Source organism: Azolla caroliniana, unplaced genomic scaffold (genome assembly GCF_043228905.1).
Source record: "Azolla caroliniana isolate FFs.n. ecotype wild unplaced genomic scaffold, voAzoCaro1.0.p SCAF_10, whole genome shotgun sequence".
Taxonomy (NCBI): domain Eukaryota; kingdom Viridiplantae; phylum Streptophyta; class Polypodiopsida; order Salviniales; family Salviniaceae; genus Azolla; species Azolla caroliniana.
Window position 1 is genome coordinate 5,006,240 of NW_028230445.1, and position 14,729 is coordinate 5,020,968.

At 36.9% G+C, this 14,729-nt stretch overlaps 2 protein-coding genes and 1 long non-coding RNA gene across 3 annotated transcripts; 1 reads left to right on the forward strand and 2 right to left on the reverse strand.

Moving 5' to 3' along the window:
• The first annotated feature begins 1,383 nt into the window (after positions 1–1,383).
• Positions 1,384–3,672, forward strand: LOC147858803 (pentatricopeptide repeat-containing protein At2g03380, mitochondrial-like). The gene has a single exon (XM_087325686.1). The coding sequence runs from the start codon at positions 1,384–1,386 to the stop codon at positions 3,670–3,672; it is 2,289 nt and encodes a 762-aa protein (XP_087181812.1).
• Positions 3,673–11,106: 7,434 nt separating this feature from the next.
• LOC147858804 (uncharacterized) lies at positions 11,107–11,364 on the reverse strand. Its single transcript, XR_015530390.1, has 2 exons — positions 11,324–11,364; positions 11,107–11,155 (listed from the first exon to the last, which is right to left on the reverse strand). It is a non-coding gene; the product is annotated as an uncharacterized LOC147858804 (long non-coding RNA).
• A 1,001-nt stretch (positions 11,365–12,365) lies between these two features.
• Positions 12,366–14,405, reverse strand: LOC147858805 (caffeoyl-CoA O-methyltransferase 2-like). Its single transcript, XM_087326060.1, has 5 exons — positions 14,065–14,405; positions 13,832–13,911; positions 13,440–13,584; positions 13,112–13,243; positions 12,366–12,946 (listed from the first exon to the last, which is right to left on the reverse strand). Exons 2-5 carry the CDS (start codon positions 13,906–13,908, stop codon positions 12,653–12,655), a joined length of 648 nt encoding a protein of 215 aa, XP_087182186.1. The 5' UTR covers positions 13,909–13,911; positions 14,065–14,405; the 3' UTR covers positions 12,366–12,652.
• Between the last annotated feature and the right edge of the window lie 324 nt (positions 14,406–14,729).

Below are 14,729 nucleotides of genomic sequence, written 5' to 3' on the forward strand. Positions count from 1 at the left end.
ATGCACGAAAACACTTTCTTCTTCAATCTCAAGCCACAATGTCATGAAAGTTTTGTGGTTGTGTGTAATGCTAGGGGGACTAATCTAGTATTTGTTAGAGTCCAACGAATTATTTCAGTGAAATGTATGGAATTATGGATCAAAGAAAGGAAAGAGAGGTGCTAGTACACTTAACCAATGGTGAGACAAACTAGAATCTTCTTAATGTCCCATATCATTGAGGATTGATGCAAGTGGTACCTTGGGATTTAGAATGACCGCATGTGCTTAGCTAACAAGAGCCATAGCCATACTGACATAGTCTCAACGTAAGTGAGCTTTCCTTGATAAAAAGGTAGTTAACCATCTTCTATTAATATAAACCATATGAAGTGGTCAAGTGTGAATAACTTATTAGTTATCTCACATCGTATGAATTGTAATATACAATTCATACCCCCATTCGTTTCGGAGTTAAACCACATGTACCATCGTAAGGTTAGGGCCATAATCCCCCCAAGTTCATAAAATAGTTTTGAGGAGGGTTAGCATCGATAGGAAGTTCCAATCCAAATCATCGATGTAAGGCAGAATACCAAAATACTCCTACCCCTCAAATTTAAAGAAAGGACAAAGAATACCTATACTAGGAAAAACATAAAAAATACTCATCACCTATTGTACACCTATGAGGAAACATCAAAGTTTCGAAAAAAAGTTTAGGACGCCTCTAATGCTTCAAACTTTTGTCGAGTTCAGAGAAGTTGGCTGTAATGCTCTTAGGGTTTGAAAAATAGAATGGGCACTGTGATAAATACCTTGATGATTGACAAAATGTCTACAACATTAGAAGTTGGTTGTAATGCTCTTAGGGTTTGAAAATTAGAATACCAAAATACTCTAATGCTTCAAACTTTTGTCGAGTTCAGAGAAGTTGGTTGTAATGCTCTTAGGGTTTGAAAAATAGAATGGGCATTGTGATAAATACCTTGATGATTGACAAAATGTCTACAACATTAGAAGTTGGTTGTAATGCTCTTAGGGTTTGAAAATCAGAATGGGCACCGTGATAAATACCTTGATGATTGACGAAATGTCTACAACATTAGTGGTGCGCACTTCAGAAACTATTAAGTAACATAGGGGCATGCCAATATTGTTTTTATTTATGGTTGGTTCTTGTGGTACCTATTCAATCATACATTGAACTTAGGGTTTATGATTTAGGGTTTACTCCAATCATGGGGGACAAGGGACCTCTCATGGAGTCCTCATGCTCCCTGTATGGGGGACAAGAGAGAGAGAGAGAGAGAGAGAGAGAGAGAGAGAGAGAGAGAGAGTGTGTGTGTGTGTGTGTGTGTGTGTGGTGAGAACATTCTTTTGTATGAACACAAAGTTTGTTTCATGACTGGGAGGTATGCCCTGTTCCTGAACAGAGCAACTTCTCCTTCTCTTTGTCAACACTTGCAAGAGCGTATCTCTACCCTTGTTACATCAGGAGAAGACTACAAAGCACTCTCTCTCTTCCAGAAGTTGCAAGATCAAATCCCACTAGACCACTCTCTCTCCCTGTACATCTTAAAAGCTTGCATCAATTTAAGCCTCCTACATCCTGCCAGACTTCTTCATGATCAACTTATCAGGCATGGCATTTCCATTGATGGGCTCGTTGGAAATAGTCTTATCACTCTGTATGCTAGATGCGGTTCTCTTGATGAAGGACAAAAGATTTTTGACTTGTTGCAAAATAGAAGTTCAGTCTCATGGAGTGCACTCATTGGTGGTTATATGCAACACGGACATGGCCACAAGGCCATTGAGATTTTTTATGAGATGCAGTATAAAGGATTATGTCTTAATCGATCCATCTTATTATCTATATTGAAAGCATGTGGCAGCATATGTGGCATATTGAAAGGTATGATCCTCCATCATAAAATCATTGTCGAAGGTAGCAAGTATGGATATGGTGATGTTGTTACTGTTCAGAGTGCTCTACTTGATATGTATGCAAAATGTGGTTGTTTGGATGAGGCACAGAAGGTATTTGATAGCTTGCCAAATGCAGATGTTATAGCTTGGAATGTATTGATTTCGGGGTATTCTCGGCATGATGAAGGGCATCAGGTGTTCATTATTTACCAGGAAATGCAACGAAATGGCATCAAACCAACGAAAACTACATTTTTATGTGTGTTGAAAGCATGTTGTTTTCTATCAGCCACAGAAGAAGGCAAAGTGGTACATGACCATATGATGAAAACGTTGGTATTTATGGATGAGATACTTGTGAATTCACTCATTAACATGTATGCCAATTGTGGATGGCTCAATGAAGCACGGAAAATGTTTGACATGATGTGTCCTTTTCCAAATAAAGGTATGTGGGGGGTGATGATAGGAGGATATGTCCAACATGGACATAATCTTATCGCCCTAAGTCTTTTCACTAGGATGCCAAAGCATTTTCAAACATCAGATCAAGATGTATATCCGAGCCTCCTAAAAGCATGTGGAAATCTTAAAGCGTCAATTGAAGGTGCAGTGATCCACGATTTGATAGTGAGAAATCTGGCTGAGGAATCCAATGTTATACTCGGAAGTGCCCTTATTGATATGTATTGTAAATGTGGATTCCTTGATGAAGCACGTGTAGTGTTTAACAAGATAGGAAATAGGAATGTAGTATCATGGGGTGCAATGATTTCAGGCTATGTCGAGCATGGCTGTGGACTTATTGCTCTACACTTATTTGAAGACATGGAAAATGAAGGCATATCCCCTAACAGAACCTTGTTTCTATCTTGCATGAAAGCATGTGCAATGTCAAGTGACATTGACAAAGGGAGATGTCAACATAACAGTATCGTACTCCTTGGATTGGATTCAGATGCAACAATAGGAAGCGCCATTATTGATATGTATGCAAAATGTGGGAGAACACAAGAAGCAATCCATTGTTTTGAGAACATGGAAATACGAGATGTAGTCTGTTGGAATGCGATGATGACAGGATATTTCCATGATGGATTCGCTTACAATGCGTTGAAACTTTTCTGGAAAATGCAAAGAGAGGAAGTAAAACCAGATGAAGTATCAATATTATCTGCTTTGCAAGCATGTGGTCAGATTGGAGCTATTTCACATGGCCGGATGGTGCATTGTGTGGCAATCGAGACTAATCTAACATCAGGGACAGTAATCGGAAGAAGCCTTGTCGTTATGTATGCTAAGTGTGGTAGCTTAGAAGAAGCACAAAAGGTTCTTTATGCTCTTACCCAACAAGATTTGATTTCATGGAGCTCGTTAATCGCTGGCTATGCTGAGTCTGGAAATTGTGAGATGATTAGAAAGTGTCTTGAAATGATGCTTGAACACGGATTAAAACCAGATTGTAAAACTTTCAGCAGCTTGCTTTGTGCTTGTGCTCATGCTGGAAAAGTAGTTGAAGGATATAAATATTTCGAGGCAATGAAGCCAGAGTATAATGTCAGCCCTAGCATTGAGCATTATAACTCTATGATTGGTCTTTTGGCACATGTAGGTTGCTTAGAGGAAGCAACCAAAATGATAGACACTATGCCCATTTCACCAGATACAACAGGATGGATGTCTTTGATCATTGCTTGTAAGAACTATGGAAGCTTCGAGATAGGAAGGGTTTGTTTTGACGAGGTGGTTCAACCTCAGTGAGAATTTACACTTACGGCGAAGCGCCTATGATGGTGTTTATACAAATCAAGTGTACATGTGTTATGAGTATACTCATAATTTTAGGCATGTGATATGCCAGAGAGTTTGACCACATTGGTTTGTGGACTGAAGGCTGGATAACTATGATTTGGGCACATACCAAGGGTTTCATTCTATAAACAGCTAGCCACCGTTGTGTGAGTTCTCTTATGGAATCATGGCCTTGTTGGTTCTAATTTATAAGAGGCTACCACCTACATCCCAGTGATGATTGGTTGGATGGAGGGGATAGCTGAGGAGTATATTGATTGGAGAGAAGAATTGCCCAGGGGTAATTGTCTGGATGGAAGAAGAACATCAAGGGTAATTGGTTCATGCCTGGCACATGCTGATGTGAGAGAACTCTGCATGGTAACCAGCATACTCAAGTTATGAACATCTCTTCCACTATGAATGATGATTCCCGGAATTCTCCTTCATCTCACATTATGATTCCCAGTTCCCCTACACATGTTTGTGTAGGAGGTTGTAATGGAGTAGATGTTGATGGGCCATGATTTCTTCCGCAACATGCCGACCTCCTACAAAGACAAAAAAAGGGCATGACATTATTGTTACTTTGAGTTGTAATACAACTAAACTAAATAACTTCATTGACCTTTGATCACCATGTTGCAGCGCAACTTTAGGGCCAAGAACACCTTCCAATGGGCGTGGACATTATAATCCATAGACCTAGATTTGTCGCTAAATTTGGAGCCTTACCCAATCATTGCTAATGAAATACTTAAATAATTGGCTACATGCAACCTGCAATGTGAGATCGAGCTATCTAGCTCAAGAGGTTCGATTTCTTGAGGTATTAATCCTAACTTGCACTGGTGCTTTTTGACAACCTACAGTTCTTTGTCGTTGACTTTGTAAAAACTCCATAATTCTACAAAACTCTTAATTTGTTGGTTATGTATAAATTCCATTTCTCTAAGGACTTCTAATGTGTAGTGTAAAACTTTTTGAGGATTGCTTTGGTGATGAACATGAGTAACACGATGTCTGAGAGTAACTCATAAGGCAAGTCCATATTTATCTCAAAAGAAATATGATGCATACTTTCACAAATATTGTATCTTTATATGTATGTTTTTATGCTTGCTTGATTCTATATATGTGTATGTGTATTTATAAATGGTATGTATGTATGTGTATTTGTGTACTTGTGTATCAAGGAGATGAGGATTGATGGACACCCTAGGGGATGCATTACTCGTTAGAGGAATTCCCAAGCCTTCATTTGCCCAACCAATGCCTTTTTCTTTAACATGTTTTATTAGATCAAAGCTGGTAATTGTTGAGATCAAAGATATCACTAATTGTGAGCAACAATACTACAGGGGAATTTTAAAGGTTTTGACTCACATTATGGTCATTTGCTTGATATAGATCAATTTCATCATTGTTCAACCCTTTTGGCATTGACATGTTAGTTTTGAGACCGTATTGTGGCATGGACAATTGGCCCACATGTTGAGATGAAGGTGATGGAGACTCGGGTTTCCAACCACATGCATTTTACATTAATTTGGATGAGGAAAATATACTAAGAAAGCAAGAAATGAAGCATTAATGAACGTGGAGGTCGTCAACAAACAACCAATGTGAGAGCCGATGCTCATTTGTTCATTTGCTTGATTGCTAGAGTGTCGTTTTTCTTAACTTTTGTTTATGACAAAATAGGGGAAGTTCATACGTACTTGTAGAATAAAAAAGACAAGCTATTCAAAAAGTTCAAGGTATGTTTGTGCTTGTGTGAATGTTTAGAAGAGTTTGACAATTAAGGATCTTTGGTAAGATAATTGTAGGGAATTTAATTTCAATCAATTTTAGATCTTCAATGAGAACCAAGGAACCCAACGAGAGCTAACAACCATGTATGATGGTATTGTTAAGTTAATGAGCAAAGCAAGATGGGGCCACGTCAATGCAAAAGCACATGAAACTTGAGTGAGAGTTTTGAGTAGAAGTTGTGCTAATGATATCTAAATCCATAAATCCATAAATCAAAATGTTTTTACCTCCATTTGAAGGGTGCAAAGAATCTTCCTCAAATTTATACTTTTGACAAATAAATATTTGTGGGATATGTACACAAATAACGCTAAAAGGTTTTATCATCATTTTGGTGTGTTGCTCATTCATTAAAGTACACAAAGGGTCTAGTCGAGGAAAATCTCTACACCTTTCTATAAAAACCTCTCCTAACTAATGGGAAAGTAGCTCCTTTTTTGGAAAATATATGTACATATTGTTAAGAAATATCATATTAGCAGTTATATATCTATATTATATATATATAAGATTATTTTACATATCTCTATTAAGTACTTGTTGTATGCTTCTACATGGCTGAACAATGAAATTGACATTAGTACCAAGAATGAAAATTTATATGCAAGATGAGGGAGGCACAAGAGAAAAAGCTAGCATCTAAAAACTTTTTATTTTTCCAAAACAAAATATCTTTCCATAAAGTTTTTTAAAAGAGTCATAACAGCTACATAATACAAAATATTTTTTCCCAACTTGTCTCGTGTAAGACAATGGCCGAGGAAACAAATCTATGTACTCCAAAGTAGAGGAAAACAGTGAACTAGTTTCCAACTATTCTATAGACACATTCCAAGTTATTCCATAGACAGCAACAAAAGTAGTTTTGTCCGGACACTAAGCCCTTTGCAGCTCACAAATACGACCCATTTCAATCTTCTTCAACATGCTCATGTTCAACAGAATTTGCAATTAACACATTCCAAGTTATTCCATAGACACAAACAAAAGTTGCGGCATACAGAGACAAGCCCTCACAGCTCATAGATTGGAACCATTACAATGCTTTTCAGCATGTTATATCCACGAATGTAATTCCAATCAATCTACCTTTATCCAAAAAACCAAATGCTACCACAAGCTTTCAAGGTAGAGAACAATGTATTCCATGCCTCTACATCTCGGTTTTGAAGGTGAAAAAATACATTTAGTGCTTTTTCAAGACAACCACATTTCACATGTATTGTAAACACAAAAAGAATGCTTCCTCTTTCCACATCAACCATCTCGCCGATTACCACCAAATTCCTGCACAGACCAAATTTCAAGGTAGAGAACAACTAGCATCTAAAAACTTGTGTCTATACTAGTGTGAAAAGGGCCAAAACATTGTAAAAGGCTAAAAAGGTATTCAAACCATTTTAGTCTTATGCCTCTTTCTTTGCTTTTTATCATAATTGCCTTCCCCTAGTAGTAAATTGTTAAATTACCAGCCTTAGGCCTTTGGGTTTGAGACCCAATTTTGTCACCCCTCTATTACTTGGAACTCCATGCGTATATCCTCTTAATTTACTAGATGCCACTATTATAATTAGAATTAGAATTTTTATCATCCATAAAGAGACCAGTTTTGACCTATGGGACCAGAGTATACATGTGTTATTGATATCTGTCTCCTTCCTAAGAGGGGGTTATTCATACATTGAAGCATAAAGTCTCTATGTGTGAATAATGCATACACATATGAGCTCAACCTTCTAGGTGGTGTCTTAAGTATGGCACTTAAGTTATCACTCCCTCTTGGTATGTCAACATATCTTGAATGAATTGCACTATATGTCGAGCATGTGAAGAGCAAGTGACATTCATCCTCTACGATGCCTTCATTGCATACTTTGCATGGCTTCAAATTCATTACATTTTGATACCATGATGCAACTTCAATACCTAACTTGTGAGATCTAGTGCGAAGTAGTGTAAGGGCTCTACGAGCATTACTACTCATATTGGTAATGAGATAAGGTTGGATACGATCAATAGGCATTCTTGTTTTATATTACGACCAACATTCAGGGTTAACATTTACAACGTTGTCGTAGTGTATTCCACACACTACGTGAAAACCATAAAATAATATATCCGATTTTAGATACATATAAATAAATAAATAATATATCAAAACATTTATCACGTGTATAGGGCAAGATTCGAAGCCTACACCTCCACATAGATAAACCCCAACTTTACCATTGTAATAACTTATCTTTAGTGTTATATATATAGATTTAATACATATAAGACCTTTACTTACACATACCTTTATTAAAAGGTAAAAATCATGTATTCTTTAGGGTATGAATATTTTATTTACACGTGACATTAAAAGCGACTCATGCACATCTAGCGTGCATGAGCCCTATACTTAGGAAATGACAAAGCATCACATGCACATTTAGTGTGCATGGACACAGTTGGTGAAAAAGCATGAAGCCATGCTTAGCCTCTTCCATCTTTATATAAGGAGGAGAGAAATATGTATAAGGTTGTTGATTAATATACAAGGATTGATCAATCTAATATATTCGTGGGATTCACGAATTTTGCCATCTAAATTACTCTTATAATCTAAGTATTGTTTTAAATACACTAAACTCGTGGGATTCACGAGATTGCTATCTTACTTCTCTTTCCACTATTCATAACTAGCCTTAAGTTGTATTCCTCTTCCTCCTAGTCAAAAACCTCGGCGGTTCCCACCCAACTCACGCAACGATCCGGAGCCGAAGGGCACGACAACGTAGTATTCTAACTTTGTCCTCTTAGCATCTTCCCACTTCATCCTTAATGATTCCACCAACCCGAAAGCTATAAAAGATCATCCACGCCCCATCTTCTAAACCATTTCCTTATGTCAAAAACCCAACCAGATGAGAGAATCTTACTCTTAGGATTCTTTTGTAGCTTACATCCAACATTCTAAGCAAGATTTGGTAATCGATGATTCTACATATTCTTGACTTTTGGAATGTATTTATATACTCTTTGGAGTGCCAGTATTTCTATGGGTCGAGCACCTGTTTCCAAGAGCATAACCTAGTAAGAGGTAGTGCATTTAACTCCTAATTGCCTCCTTGAAAACATCTTTTGAATTTTCTCAATCTCATTCCATGCATTAAGAGAGATGGTGCCACCCCATACTTCTACTCTATAAAGCAATACTTGAGTTACCATGGCATTGAACAACATTAGTTTTACTTCCCATTCACAAGTATCACTTTCGTTGCATTGGTTCTCCAAATGGTAATACGAATTCCAACCAGCTTGGCGCCTTGAAGCAAAGCATGCACTCCATTTATTTGTGGCGGGTACATCAATACCAAGATATTTAAAGCTTCGAACGAATTGTAAATGTTCACCTTTATATGTAAAATAGGGGTTGTACCCATGCCCTTCCAACCTTACTAGTTGGGCTTCTCTGTCGTAAGTTATTAAACTTCTAGCCCTAAGTCTTGGATTCGAGACCCAAAATTTTGTCACCCCTCAATCACTCCATACATATATCCTCTAAATTTACTAGTGCCACCCTTTCAGAAAAATATAAAAAAACTATCTTCCTTCTGGAAACTCATCAAGAAGGAACTTTTTCGGATTTGGCGGAATAATTTTATGCGACAAACCCGACGGTTGCTTAATTTGTTTATATTCTTAATTTACTAGTGGCAACTTCTCTCCCATAAGTTGTTAAACTAGTAGCCCTAGGTCTTTGGTTCAAAACCCTAAAATTTCTCACTCTTATATTACTCCATACATATATCCTCTTAATTTACTAGATGCCACTTTGGAAAGTTGGGGTTGAACCCATCACATTTTGGTCTCCATTGGGCAACCTTACTAGGTGAGCTTCTCTCTCTTTTCCTAATGAAAAACACAATTATATTAATAAATGTGTGTTTAAAACACTACAACGGTATCACAATGGAGTATGGTCACTACTTAGTACTACACATGTAGTGGAACATGTTACATTGCCAATAGGCCATTGAACAAGTTTAACGAGCATGCCTTCCTCACCCTTGCCACAACAAGCCGATAGAAGTTGGGATGCTCTAAATCATGAAGAAATATATCGACATCCTTGATCTTGACATCCAAGCAATTGTTTAGCAACACACTTATGACTTCTCCTCACCTTGCCTTTGTTTGAGCATTCATATTAGTATTACCATGTTGGGCCTTGGCAAGGCTAACTGACGGCCTAGTTTCATGGTTTAACAATTTATTAGTTCCAATATAATTAAACAATTTGGTTTGGTTCCATTATTATTAAACGATTTAGTTTTTGCTCAATTAGGTTCTAAACCTCAAGTTTATCAGTTTGTAAGTTTAATGGTTTATTATTTTTTGGTTAACTTTTTATGGTTTTTTGGTTAATTGGCTATATAAATCTTGAACATATGTATCATTTATTATAATAACATATTATGGAGAATCATTTCAATATTAATGAGATGATGATGTGTGTATTTGTGTGTGTGTGAGTGAGTGAGTGAGTGAGTGAGTGCGCGTGCATGTGTGTGAAAGAGCATAGAATATGATCTTTATAAAAGTTTAAGTCAAACATAAAGATAAATTAGAAAATGGTTTACTATAAAGAAATGTGTAGCACAAGAAAGAGCAAACAAAAAGACCCTATGAGTGTGGGTGGTTCCTTCCCTTGGGTAAATCCTTAAAGTTTACATGACCTTTATTTAATATCCTTGAGCACCTCAATGCTAAACAAAGTTGACATCACAACTTTTGATATAATTGTAGTTTTAACATATGCATATGGAATGGAATGTTGATACTTGTGGCTCATGTGGCATTCTTGATACATCATTATCAACAAATCAATGCCATATAACCTTATGATACGTTTTAATAAATGGGAAACATCCAACTTGCATCGCAATAAATGTCACAATTTTGTGCAAGAAAAACCTATAGCATTGAATTGATGTTAATGTCATTTGCCCAAAAGGGCATAAATTCCATTGCATTACACAATAAAGCTATTTTAAAGAAAGAAACAACCATCCAATGCATTTTGATAATTAATTATTGCATTGTTTTGAGCTTAGAACTCATCACAATGCTTGGCACTTCATGATCATCCATACCTACCACACAAGGTGCTACAAAAATGGATAATCTCATAAAGACAAACAAAAAGTAGCATGCATTAGTAGCATCTCTAACACCACAATGGACCCCCCTCAGACTCTATGTAGCTTTGGACCAAAATCGCCAGACTTAGAAACAATGCAATCTGTTTCGAAAGGGCAAAAGTACAATGTGATGGCATGACAAGATTGCCTCTCAGCATTCCAAAAGCAAGAAAAGGTTAAAAGAAAGATGATGTGCGGGAAAGCCTACCGATATTTCATTTACGAACTCTTCATAAATTCTAGGTCGATATATCAATTCTAAGATGATAACACTTCGTTTTTTCATCGTTTATCAAATGAATGCCCCGCCAATCCATCACCCATAAATATATACAATTTCACACATTGCCACAAATAGTAAACTATATTTGTGATCTTTTAATGCCAAAGGAACACCAACATTATAAAGAATCATGAACTCATATATGAATGTATAGATGATTAATCTTCGTCTAAGGAGGTTGATGAATTTTATAAATCAATCTATCAATTTCACACTTTGTCACAAATAGTAAACTATATTAGGATGTTTTAATGCCAACGGTGCACAACATTATAAAGAATCATGAACTCATATATGAATGTATGTAGATATGTTTGTTGGGAGCATAGATAATTACTCTTCATCTAATGAGGTTGATGAATTTTATCAATCAATCAAATGAGCCTTCTGCAAAGGGTGATGGCATGACAAGATTGCCTATCAGCATTCCAAAAGCAAGAAATGGTTAAAAGAAAGATGATGTGCTGGAAAGCCTACCAATATTTCATTTACAAACTCTTCATAAATTCTAGGTCGATATATCAATTATAAGATGATAACACTTCATTTTTTCATCGTTTATCAAATGAATGCCCCGCCAATCCATCACCCATAAATATATACAATTCCACACATCACCACAAATAGTAAACTATATTTGTGATCTTTTAATGCCAAAGGAACACCAACATTGTAAAGAATCATGAACTCATATATGAATGTATAGATGATTAATCTTCATTTAATGAGGTTGATGAATTTTATCAATCAATCTATCAATTTCACACTTTGTCACAAATAGTATACTATATTAGGATGTTTTAATGCCAACGTGCACAACATTATAAAGAATCATGAACTCATATATGAATGTATATAGATATGTTTCTTGAGAGCATAGATGATTAATCTTCATCTAATGAGGTTGATGAATTTTATCAATCAATCTATCAATTTCACACTTTGTCACAAATAGTATACTATATTAGGATGTTTTAATGCCAACGTGCACAACATTATAAAGAATCATGAACTCATATATGAATGTATATAGATATGTTTCTTGAGAGCATAGATGATTAATCTTCATCTAACGAGGTTGATGAATTTTATCAATCAATCTATCAATTTCACACTTTGTCACAAATAGTATACTATATTAGAATGTTTTAATTGCAAAGGAACACAACATTATAAAGTACACAACATTATAAAGAATCGTCGCCTCATATATGAATGTATATAGATATGTTTCTTGAGAGCATAGATGATTAATCTTCATCTAATGAGGTTGATGAATTTTATCAATCAATCTATCAATTTCACACTTTGTCACAAATAGTATACTATATTAGAATGTTTTAATTGCAAAGGTACACAACATTATAAAGTACACAACATTATAAAGAATCGTCGCCTCATATATGAATGTATATAGATATGTTTCTTGAGAGCATAGATGATTAATCTTCATCTAATGAGGTTGATGAATTTTATCAATCAAGAAAAAAATCAATTTCATACTTTGTTTCGAATAGTAAACGATATTAGGATCTTTTAATGCCAAAAGTACACAACATTATAAAGAATCATGAACTCATATATGGATGTATATAGATATGTTTCTTGAGAGCATAGATGATTAGACTTCATCGAAAGAGGTTGATGAATTTTGTCAAACAATCAATCAAATGAGCCTTCTGCAAAGAGTGATGCCATCTCCAATGGGCACCTGGCTTATATCGATGCGTTGGTCGGCTGCAAGAAAGGTGTTGAGCTCGAGTATGAAAGGGCGATAATGGCGGATATACTTGGGGTAAGGAGCATCGTCCGGGGCCACCAAAGACCCATTCCACAAAGTGTTATCATAACCAATCACTCCCCCAACTTTCACGAGCTTTATCAACCTTTCGTGATACTTGGTGTAGTTATCCTTGTCCGCATCAACAAATATGAAGTCGAAGAAACCATGGTTCTTGTCCTGTCATTCATATATAGTGACAAATTTCTCTTACAAATGTGGCTACTTATAGCTAGGTTCAGAGTGCTAACCCAAAAAAACTTGTATGCTCAAACTCTTAACCATAAAATAGACTATCCACATGTGAATACTTAGTTATGTGCAAAGTTCTTGTATTTAACTCACCTCTTGAAGCATTTCATCAAGCTGAGGAAGGATCAAGCCCTCTCTGAAGTCAATCTTATGGCTTAACCCTGCCTTCTCTATCACAGGAGCACCCAACTGATAATTCTCCCTGTTCATATCAATGGCAATGATCTGTTGTGCACAAAGACAAGCACACACCCAATGAGCCTTATATAACCATCTATTCCATGTATGTATATCTTCCCTACAGTTCTAGAAGCTCATCTAATTCAATGGATCTATGGTTTTCTTTACTTGGCAAAACTATATTGTTCGAAAAGCAACGAAAAGAATATTTAGATATACAAGAAGCATGCAGTACATATACCTTTCCATCATCTGGGAGAGCTAATGCTGTGCTGAGAAGAGAGTAGCCAGTGTAGACCCCAAGCTCCATGGTGTTCTTTGCATTGATGAGCTTCATGAGGAGCATGAGGAATTGGCCCTCATCAGGTGGAGTTGTCATCAAATTCCTGAGCATTATTAAGTACGAGATTAACAGAAAACTTAGTGGCATTTTGCAGGGAAATGGAGGTAAACTCTCAAGAAGTATTTCAGGGTTTTTAGATATAACGCATGTGTGCTATAAAAAGATCAGATCCAAGAATCAGTCCATGTATAGTTAGTTAGATCCATCTCCAGAGAATGGATGGAACAATTCATAGATCGAGCTTGTAATATACAGGAGTGAGTGAGTAGCAATTTGACGGCTTAACTAACCATGGATGCTTGGCTGTTATTTCACGGAGCTCTCTTTGGGAAGAATGCTCCCTTGGATAGACACTTGTATTCAACATATACTGTTTCAAGAAACAATACATACAAGGAGAAGTTAAATTAGGGTTTAGGGGATCAAGCACTGTCTGTCACAAACAAACATGGTGATGGCGTGTACAATGTGGATGAATCTATGCAGAGAATTTTGGTGCTCATATGAAGCTTAAAACGTTTACCTGGTAGAGAGCATCTGACTGAAGAATCGATTTGTGTCCTAGGCCTGCATGTCTCCCTGCAGTATCTCGAGTAGCAGTAGTGGTAGTAGAAGTGGTCGGCTTCTTCTCGGCTTTCTCTGGCCCCTCCTCACTCTTCGATCCGTTGGCAGCAGGAGAACCGTTTCCACTCTCCTTGTGGACGCCGTTCCCAGCCGCCGAAACGCCACCGTTTATCACTGCAGAGGCGGAGGCGTTTCCTTTCTTGTGGTGTAGATCTGCAGAGTGCAGGCCGTTTCCGTTTCCGTTTCCGTTTCCGGAAGGCGGGAGCGAAACGGTGCCATTCACCACTACTAAAGCTGGGATGCCGACAACGCCATCATCGCCACTGGCTGCAACATGCAGTGAAGGAGGAGACATGGCGGCCTGCATCATTCAAGCAAACCGATTTAGGGTTTAGGGTTTAGACAAACAAAGAATCAGAGCAAGACGTCTCTCTCTCTCTCTCTCTATCCATCCATCTATCCATCTATCTATCTATCTATCTCAGAATCTATCTATCTATCTATCTATCTCAGAGACAGAGAGAGACAGAGATCTTACGTCGTATTCTAACGTAAAGATCATGTTTCAATGCATACATGCTACATTGCAAGAGCGTCAAATTGCTGCACAAAGCGATGTAGCTA